The 10,730-nt window shown below is 48.8% G+C and overlaps 1 protein-coding gene across 2 annotated transcripts in view; it reads right to left on the reverse strand.

The window, feature by feature from the left end:
- The window catches only part of RMP64 (ribonuclease MRP subunit p64), a 37,535-nt gene that overhangs the window by 6,446 nt on the left and 20,359 nt on the right, over window positions 1-10,730 (reverse strand). For both annotated transcript variants that reach the window (XM_075336683.1, XM_075336684.1), the window contains exons 5-7: window positions 7,608-7,685; window positions 6,158-6,504; window positions 1,344-1,405 (exon numbers count right to left, since the gene is read on the reverse strand). In XM_075336683.1, the coding sequence (XP_075192798.1) occupies window positions 1,344-1,405; window positions 6,158-6,504; window positions 7,608-7,685 (487 nt within the window). The remainder of the gene's footprint in view (window positions 1-1,343; window positions 1,406-6,157; window positions 6,505-7,607; window positions 7,686-10,730) is intronic.

The following is a 10,730-nucleotide window of genomic DNA, read 5'->3' on the forward strand; positions in this document are numbered from 1 at the left end:
TATTACACATACGCGCTCACACTCACAACATCCGGAGATACCACATGCTTCTGGCCATGTGATCCTCCGGCAGGTCCTGGAAGCTCACTGCACAGTATCGCCGCCGAGAAGCAAGCGATATTCCAGGATGTTGTGAGTGTGTGGATGCGATGTGATGTGTGTGTGTGTGTGTGAGAGTGAGTGTGATCTGATGTGTGTGTGTGTTGTTATGTGTGTGCGTTTGTGTATGTTCCGCCGCTGCAGGACCTTGATGCGCTGGTAACTATGCTACCATGGTTACCAGCGTATCTCGTCCCCCGCTCACACGGGAGCCCACACCAGCATACGGCGGCAACCCCAGCAATGCGAGGGTATGTGTCGGCTGGGTTGGCGGCGTACGCTGATGTGGGCTCCTGGGGGTACAGTACTCACCTGGGAGTCATGGCTCCGTGACAGTGTCGGTTCGGGGAATGCGTGGGGGGCGGGGCCAGAGCTAGCGTGAATTGCGTGAGGGGGGCGGGGCGTGGCCGAGAGGCCAATCTGTGGGGGGGGGGGCGGAGCCTGGGCGAGCCCAGCGGCCAATCAGCTTTGTGTCACCGTAAGGACACAATTTTGGAGACAGACAGACTAAGTCAATTATATATATAGATAGGTGTCATCAACTGACTACTGGCTGTCCTGACAACCCATCGGCGTTCTGTGATAACGTCACGACTGCGCTGATGGCAGCGGGGAATAACGCAATCCACACCAATGTATGTTAAATCCCATGGTCAGAAATAGACAGCAGGATTTAACTGTTTAAAGGCCGCGGCGAATCTCCAAACAACAGCTGTTAAAGGAACACGATCGTTGATTAATTCAGCCGTCATGTGCGGGAAAGGTATGGGCTCGGCGTGTGAGCTACAACAGGGCAAGCAAATAACGCATGAAACAACAGCCACTGTTCAAATTATGCTTCCCCAATGTAAACCTTATACTATACACATTATAGGCTGCAGATTAAAGACACTCTACCAGAGATATCATCATTAGTCCCCAATTTGTGACTCGGGAGCCATTTGCATGTGGCTCACCAACTGTAAGCAGCTACAAGTACTGCGGCTACTGGCATCACTAGAACTGGGAACTTACTAGGGTAAAAACCATATCCCACCTAGGTAACACTCAGGTTATAATTTTAGTAGCTTTTTCCCCTTTTTCAACATCCAGAATGGTTCTACATCATCTGTCATCTTTCTACAGAGAATTCCAAAAAGGTTGGAGCAGAGATATCACTTGCAAATTAATGAGAGTATTTCATCCAAAATATTATTTGACACAGATGATAATAGGAAAAGGCGTTTACATGAGCTGATACTCACTTGTAGGCCGCTTGCTTTTACTGGCTGAAGTAAGGCTTTTACATCAAATGTCTTCAGGTCACCTGCACATCACAGAAGCAAAGAAGAGATTGTTGTGTAATGAAAGCACAATGTGGATCGATCTGAGGGATTTTAAAAGCAAAGTGAATAAATGTGAAGATATAACTTAATAGGACTAGATAAAACATTTGAATAGTACAAAATCTGGTTTTTACAAACATTAAAATAGGATGATCGTTCCAAGTAAGGTATCAAATACTAATATAAAAGACTGATCAGCACATCCACTAGGTGCGAACAGGCGCACACTGAAAATTCAACAGTTACAAAAATACGTACAGCAGCACTCAGAAAAGCTAAACTATCTAAACATGAAATATAGGAATTTTGGCACTGTATTACTGCTATTGGAAAAAATGAGATACTTGCTTTACAAACTGGCCAATTCGTGTAAGCCTAACAATAAAGGTATCAACTGTGGAGTGATGCCCTAGAGAAGGTCTACAAAATAGAAGACACTTATCATGGAAACTAGGTGGATGCCTGAAGAATGTAATTAAATGTTTTCCAGGTAAGTATCAAAGAGGTGCTAATAGTTATGAGCAAACTGTTCAATACTCGTAATGACTATACTGGAAATCCAAGGGGAACGCGAGCATTTTTACAGAAAAATGCTCAAGTTCCCCCATTGACCTCCAATATACTCAGTAAATGAGTACCGAGCACCAAATGCTTGTTATGAGCACCTAACAGTCTGCTCATCACCATTTGCTAAGCCAGGTAGTAACAGGGCACAGAAAAGATATAGTTTGCCACCTTTGGGATCATAGGTAGATTTCTGAGACAATTCTCATAAAGTGAACCTGTCAGGTGCAATATGCACCCAGAACCACGAGCAGTTCTGGGTGCATATTGCTAATCCCTGCCGTCCCTGTATACACACGAACATAGATTAAAAAAAAAAAAAAAAAGATCTTTAGGAATTCTCTTATGCTAATGAGTACGGGGACAATTCCCGAGGGCGTTATATCCCCCGACTAGTCCGCCCTCTTAGCATGGTAGCACGCCTACAGGGGTGTCCTAAGATGCTATTCAATGCAACGTCACGAGCAGTATCGTGACACAGTACCTGTGTTCGCACTTCTGAATGCCTGGCACTACCGGTCATGTGCAGTAGACTTCTCTGAAGCCGGGACGCATACACCCGGCTTCATACTGTGCATGACCGGAGGTGCCCGGCATTCTGAAGCGCACACAAAAGGTGCGTGCGGCATGCTCATGATGCTGCATTGAACAACATGCTAGTACACCCCTGTGGGCAAGCTAACATGCTAAGGTCCTGTGCGCACTAGAAAGGATTTTTTCCTCACGAAATTTCTTGAGTCTGAAAGATTAGCGCACTTGCGTTCAAAAAATGCACCAATAATGCACCGAAAAACGCATGCATTTTTACCGCGCAGACTTCCATCCCCAATGGGGACTGGGACCAGGGTCAGGTCACAAGATGGGGGGAGCACCACAGCGGTTGGGTCTATAGAATGCCACCACACTTAGGGACTCCCGATCCACTGGGTCCAGGACTCAGGGTCAGGGAGGAGGAGTCACCAGGGAGTGGGAGGAGTCTGGAGAACAGTTAGTGACAGTTCAAAAAGTCAGTCTGAGGGGGACTTCGGTCCAGGAAAGAGGCGATCTAGTGACTTCGGTGGGGTTAAAGGAGTAAGGTCGCCGGGAGAGTACGGTGTCAGCACTGACGGGACCGAGCACATACGGGGTGCAGAGATCTAGTACAGGAAGACGCTTTAGGCTCACCTGTTAAATCTGTTAGGTGAGGGGGATCATCAAGGTTCCTCACTGACTTAAGAGTCCGGGGCAAAGCAGCAAAGAGGGAACCTGGGAATTGGGACAGAGGTCCAACCCATTGAGAGGTTCAAGCTGCCTGCCGTACGGGCCAGGACTGTAAGACCAGGAGGGGACCCCAAAACGCTTCAGCCCACGGGGACCCACAAATTTAGGAAGAGTGCATGGAAAAAAAGAACCCACCAGGTCACAACCGGCACTGGGATACGAGGAGTTCGGGATCGCCTGGAGCCCATCTTGGTGGAGACCGGCATACCACGGTTATAAAGAACAAGCTGTGAGTAAAGACATCTTGAACCGCAGCCCTTGTGTCGCCTACTTCTTCCCACGTCCAGTCAGCCCTGAAGAATACCGCCAGTAGGACTACAACTCCCATACATCCTGCTCCTGCCACTGAAGTTTACTCAATCCCTACCATTGACTCTAACGGTTGCCCCGGAGTTACCCGCTCCACTTGTGGGGAGCAGAAATACCTCAGCTGCCACACCACCATCCCCGGGTCCCGTCCAGCAGCTGCGGCCTCATAGCTGCAAAAACCACAGATGACGTCACGAATTTTATCCAACTGTAAATGGTCATCATCCCTCCTTTATTATAAAGACACCGCCAGGGTCACGGAGCCGAGCACCGCCACCGCTGATTTCCACGGGCTAGTCCGGCCTGGTTCCGAGTACCCACGGTCCTGGGGCGTGCGGGTCATTTACAGGGACGGTTAGGCAGGGATTAGCAATATGCACCCAGAACTGCTTGTGGTTCTGGGTGCATATTGCACCTGACAGGTTCCCTTTAACCACAAGTTACTGTGGAGACTCCGGGACAGGATCTGTGACGGTGAACAACGGGGTACTTCAGAATCCGCTACCAGCAGCGTTTGACAGTGTTGTACCTGGAGTACAACACTCATAAGTGAGTGTATAAGATACACTTTTCATAAAAAAAAAAGAAAGACATTTTTTACTTTAACACACAGGAGCGCCCTCTCTCTTTTTTTCTTTAACCACAATTGAAAATACTGTCTGAAGCATCAATCTCTATTTGACAGATTAGGAATCACAGGACAGTGGTGAAATCAATCCTAAACAGACGGTCAGTTCCATTAGGGACAATAAATAGTTGCATCAAAGAGGGACATGCTCACTCTAAAAATATAATACAGTGTGCTTATTTGAATTAGGAAAAATGACTACAGACTATACTGGGTTAATTTCCACTATAGAACAGAAGAGCAAATCTGTGACAAAATCCACATCTGTGATAATCAGTACAGAAAATCTGCAACAAACCCATCAGGTGTGAACATAGCCTAAAGGCTACTTTACACACTGCGATATCGGTCCCGATATCGCTAGTGTGGGTAGCCGCCCCCATCTGTTGCGCGACACGGGCAAATCGCTGCCCGTGCCGCACAACATCGCCCAGACCGGTCACACATACATACCTGTCCGGCGACGTCGCTGTGACGGGCGAACCGCCTCCTTTCTAAGGGGGCGGTCCGTGCGGCGTCACAGCGACGTCACTGAACCGCCGCCCAATAGCAGCGGAGGGGCGGAGCTGAGCGGGACGTAACATCCCGCCCACCTCCTTCCTTCCTCATAGCGGCCGGGAGGCAGGTAAGGGGAGCTTCCTCGTTCCTGCGGCGTCACGCGGAGCGATGTGTGCTGCCGCAGGAACGAGGAACAACCTCATTACTGCTGCAGTAACGAGATTTGAGAATGGACCCCCGTGTCGCCGATTAGCGATTTTGCACGTTTTTGCAACGATGCAAAATCGCTTATCGGTGTTACACGCAACGGCATCGCTAATGCGGCCGGATGTGCGTCACGAATTCCGTGACCCCAACGAGTTCGCATTAGCGATGTCGCAGCGTGTAAAGCCCACTTAAGGCTACAACGCAGTTCTACTTTCCAGCATCTTAATTTGTTGTGTGTGAATCAATTAATTTCAACCAATCTTTTCAGAGAGAAGCTGAACAAGAATAAAACTTGAAAAACATGTGAAATAAGCGGTTACTTGGGCTGTATTTTACATGGCATAAGCCAGGAAAAACTAAAGGTTGCCTGTAGCATGTTCTCCAACAATCTGCAGCATTCAGCTCACAAATGATATCTTGAGGAGCTTAGTTTTATAGGAGACTGACTGGCAACCCCTTATTAAAGGGGAATCTGTCACCATATCCAAAGTGTTCAGTTTTCACTCCCATTTTACTTAGTTCCAAAGTTTGCAGTTTTTCTTTTTTAAAGGGACCATATAGCCCCAAAACATGGGCTTTACCAGGGAGCACTGCTCAGAAGATAAGACACTACGTCCGAGATTACTGGGAGCCAAACCTTCTTGGTTAAGAACATTAAAGAAGCAGGAATAAAACAAGAGTAAAGACTGGCCACTGTGGGCCTGGTGACAGATTCTCTTTACATGCTATAGTCGGCCATATAGAAAACTATACTTTCCTCCCACCAAACCATCACTACTCCTGGGATGTCGGCTGTGTATCTGCACTCACCTGACAATATGTCATCTGAGCGCTGCAGTCTGTGGCAGCTAATCAGCAGCAGCCTTCACAATTTCATCAGACAGAACTATGGGGGGGGGGGTGAATGGACTATAGCATTTAAAGAGAATCCATCATTAGGATCAAACACCCCCCCTCCCCAAAATAATTATGGTCATGCAGGACTTTGAAATGTAAAGCCATTAGGAGGAGACCATGTACTACATCATTTGCATAGATATGAAAAACACCAATTACTCAGGAATGCAGCAACAGATAGAAGATATAAAGTTGTCCATTGACTTACATTTCAAAGTCTTGGATGGTCATATATGCTATTTGGGAGAAAGATGAAGGGGTTAATCAAAGTACAAGTTTCCCTTTCAGAAAGTTGGGTACTAGAGGACCGCCAATATAGAACACTAAAATTATCACAAAATCATGTGGGACGCAACCTTCATTTTCTCACCTTTAGTCACTCTAGACAATTTTATTGGCTCCCCCAAATCAACATCTGTTCCTTTTGGTTCTTTTGCCTTGACGTCTCTGTTTTTACTCCTCTTTTCCCCTTTAGCCAGGTTACTGCTGTCAAACATATTTTGTAGAAATTGTGCTTTTCCTTTTTCGGAAAACAGTTTTGGTAATTTACTTGTAATTAGGTCATTGAAAACAGATCCGAGGTGGTCTTGAATACTATCAGGGTAGACAAAGCCTTTAAAGTAGGGCATTTTCTGGACGTCTGACACCTCTTTCTGCAGACGTATGTGTGTGCTGTATAAGGCAATGAGACGTTTTAACAGTCCTCGGTACAGGACCCTAAAAGAGAAAAAAAAAAAAAAAAAGGATTACAAACTGATTGTCGTTCTGCTAATGTAAAAATCATTCAGTGAGCGGGGCAATACATGAAAGTAGATCAGGAAGGTGCCGTGTCTTCCTTGGAGCCCATCAGCAGGGTGGCCATACCACAGACAGACAGTACGTTCTGCCCTGCTGACAGGCTCCTGACAACTTCTCCTCCTGACAACACTCACATTGTAGAATATTCCATAAGGTGGCGTTACATTATCCTCCACACAGACGGGCCATCTACTTTATTACACTACATTAGGCCTCTTTCACACGTCCGTGAAAATCACACACGTTTTTCACGGACGTGTCAAAGGTGCGTATGGCAGACGTGTGTTCTCCATGTGCTATCCGTGATAACACACGGAGAACGGGAACTTTCTGCTCACTTGTCCCTGGCGTTGCTGTCCGCGGTGCTGATCTACGGTCTGCGTTCCTGCCAACTCCCCGCTGCTGCTGCTTCCGGCCCACAGTGGAGTGAATATGCAATGAGCGGCGGTCGGAAGCAAGAGACAGCAGCGGCAGAGACAGCAGTGCTGGAGAAGGCGAGTATAGAAATTCTTTTTATTTGACAGACACGTGTGTTTTCTCCAGTGAGTGTCACACGGATCACAGTCGTGCGGTCCGCGAGACACCCGTGATGCCAGAGAAAAACGGACATGTCTACGTGTGGAGCACATGGGCACACGGTCCATGGCAAAATACACACGTGAGCGCAGACCCATTGATTTTAATGGTTCTACGTGTGACTGTCTCCGGCACGTGAGGAAACGGACCAAACACGTACCAGAGACACGGACTTAGGAACATCTTTCTCTTTCCTCTCCTGGGATCATGAGAAGTATGTCAATACATTCTGTAACACATCCATCTATTGTTGGGTCCACCCTTGGGAATACAGCATTAGCTGCAGACAATACATTCTATTAAAGCTCTTTAGAGTTTACATTAATGCACTCCTTTATGACTTGGTGCAGCTACAGATACTGGAGTGCACTAATAGAGATGAATATTGAGTGATGTAGGACAGCACAACATGAATGACACCACAGTAAAGTGATATGTATACAGACCATAGGCGGCTCAACAGTCCCAGCAACACAATGTACATGACGACAAATTCCTCCAAGTTCAGGTGCTGTAAACATAAACTGTTTATGGTAGTAAAGGAAAAATCATGCAGAATACTAACATTGGTCTGTTCATATGCACGAGGGTCCGGTCACCTTTTACACGAAACGGGCGGATTTTTTTGAAGATTTATGTAACTCATGGGAAAGAAGGGAATTTTGTTTACTTACCGTAAATTCCTTTTCTTCTAGCTCCTATTGGGAGACCCAGACAATTGGGTGTATAGCTACTGCCTCCGGAGGCCACACAAAGTATTACACTTTAAAAAGTGTAACCCCTCCCCTCTGCCTATACACCCCCCCGTGCATCACGGGCTCCTCAGTTTTGGTGCAAAAGCAGGAAGGAGGAAACTTATAAATTGGTCTAAGGTAAATTCAATCCGAAGGATGTTCGGAGAACTGAAAACCATGAACCAAAAGAACAATTCAACATGAACAACATGTGTACACAAAAGAACAAACAGCCCGAAGGGAACAGGGGCGGGTGCTGGGTCTCCCAATAGGAGCTAGAAGAAAAGGAATTTACGGTAAGTAAACAAAATTCCCTTCTGCTTTGTCGCTCCATTGGGAGACCCAGACAATTGGGACGTCCAAAAGCAGTCCCTGGGTGGGTAAAAGAATACCCCGATAAAAAGAGCCGACAACGGCCCTCCTCTTACAGGTGGGCAACCGCCGCCTGAAGGACCTGCCTACCTAGACTGGCGTCTGCCGAAGCATAGGTATGCAATTGATAGTGTTTCGTGAAAGTGTGCAGACTAGAGCAGGTAGCTGCCTGACACACCTGCTGAGACGTAGCCTGGTGCCGCAATGCCCAGGACGCACCCACGGCTCTGGTAGAATGGGCTTTCAGCCCTGAAGGAATCGGAAGCCCAGAAGAACGGTAGGCTTCAAAAATCGGTTCCTTGATCCACCGAGCCAAGGTTGACTTGGAAGCCTGCGACCCCTTACGCTGGCCAGCGACAAGGACAGAGTGCATCAGAACGGCGCAGTGGCGCCGTGCGAGACACGTAGATCCGGAGTGCTCTCACTAGATCTAACAAATGCAAATCCTTTTCACATTGGTGAATTGGATGAGAGCAAAATGAAGGTAAGGAGATATCCTGATTGAGATGAAAAGGGGACACCACCTTGGGGAGAAAGTCCGGGACCGGACGCAGAACCACCTTATCCTGGTGAAATACCAGGAAGGGGGCTTTGCATGACAGCGCTGCAAGCTCTGACACTCTTCGGAGTGACGTAACTGCCACTAGAAATGCCACCTTCTGCGAAAGACGTGATAGAGAGACATCCCGCAGCGGCTCAAAAGGTGGTTTCTGAAGAGCCCGTAGAACCATGTTAAGATCCCAGGGTTCCAGCAGCCGCTTGTAAGGTGGGACTATGTGGCAAACTCCCTGCAGGAACGTGCGGACCTGCGGAAGCCTGGCTAGACGCTTTTGAAAAAACACGGAAAGCGCCGATACTTGTCCCTTGAGAGAGCCGAGAGACAAACCCTTGTCCATTCCGGATTGAAGGAAGGAAAGAAACGTGGGTAAGGCAAACGGCCAGGGGGTAAACCCCTTATCAGAGCACCAGGCTAAGAAGATCCTCCAAGCTCTGTGATAGATCTTGGCTGACGTTGGTTTCCTGGCCTGTCTCATAGTAGCAATGACCTCTTGAGATAACCCTGAGGACGCTAGGAGCCAGGACTCAATGGCCACACAGTCAGGTTGAGGGCCGCAAAATTCAGATGGAAAAATGGCCCTTGAGACAGCAAGTCTGGTCGGTCTGGGAGCGCCCATGGTTGACCCACCGTGAGGTGCCACAGGTCCGGGTACCACGACCTCCTCGGCCAGTCTGGAGCGACGAGGATGGCGCGGCGGCAGTCGGACCTGATCTTGTGCAACACTCTGGGCAGCATTGCCAGAGGAGGGAATACATAAGGCAGTCGAAACTGCGACCAATCCTGAACTAAGGCGTCCGCCGCCAGAGCTCTGTGATCCTGAGACCGTGTCATGAATGCCGGGACTTTGTTGTTGTGCCGAGACGCCATGAGATCGACGTCCGGCGTTCCCCAGCGGCAACAGATCTCTTGAAACACGTCCGGGTGAAGAGACCATTCCCCTGCGTCCATGCCCTGGCGACTGAGAAAGTCTGCTTCCCAGTTTTCTACGCCCGGGATGTGAACCGCGGAGATGGTGGAGGCTGTGGCCTCCGCCCACAGCAGGATCCGCCAAACTTCTTGGAAGGCTTGACAACTGCGAGTGCCGCCCTGGTGGTTGATGTACGCGACCGCCGTGGCGTTGTCCGACTGTATGCGGATCTGCCTGCCCTCCAGCCACCGATGGAACGCTTTTAGGGCTAGATACACTGCCCTTATCTCCAGAACATTGATCTGAAGGGAGGACTCCATCGGAGTCCAGGTTCCCTGAGCCCTGTGGTGGAGAAAAACCGCTCCCCACCCTGACAGGCTCGCGTCCGTCGTGACCACCGCCCAGGATGGGGGCAGGAAAGATTTTCCCTTCGACAGAGAAGTGGGAAGAAGCCACCACCGAAGAGAGGTCTTGGCTGCCAGAGAAAGAGAGACGTTCCTGTCTAAGGACGTCGACCTCTTGTCCCATTTGCGAAGAATGTCCCATTGGAGTGGACGCAGATGAAACTGCGCAAAGGGAACTGCCTCCATTGCTGCCACCATCTTCCCCAGGAAGTGCATGAGGCGCCTCAAGGGGTGTGACTGGGCCCGAAGGAGAGATTGCACCCCTGTTTGCAGCGAACGCTGTTTGTCCAGCGGTAGCTTGACTATCGCTGAGAGAGTATGAAACTCCATCCCGAGGTAAGTCAGTGATTGGGTCGGAGTCAATTTTTACTTTGGGAAATTAATGATCCACCCGAACCTCTGGAGAGTCTCCAGAGCCACGGTCAGACTGTGTTGACATGCCACCCGGGAGGGTGCCTTGACTAGGAGATCGTCTAAGTACGGGATCACCGAGTGGCCCTGAGAGTGTAGGACTGCCACAACGGATGCCATGACCTTGGTGAATACCCGTGGGGCTGTCGCCAGGCCGAAAGGCAGTGCCACAAACTGAAGGT

This window comes from Anomaloglossus baeobatrachus, chromosome 2, assembly GCF_048569485.1.
Source record: "Anomaloglossus baeobatrachus isolate aAnoBae1 chromosome 2, aAnoBae1.hap1, whole genome shotgun sequence".
Taxonomy (NCBI): domain Eukaryota; kingdom Metazoa; phylum Chordata; class Amphibia; order Anura; family Aromobatidae; genus Anomaloglossus; species Anomaloglossus baeobatrachus.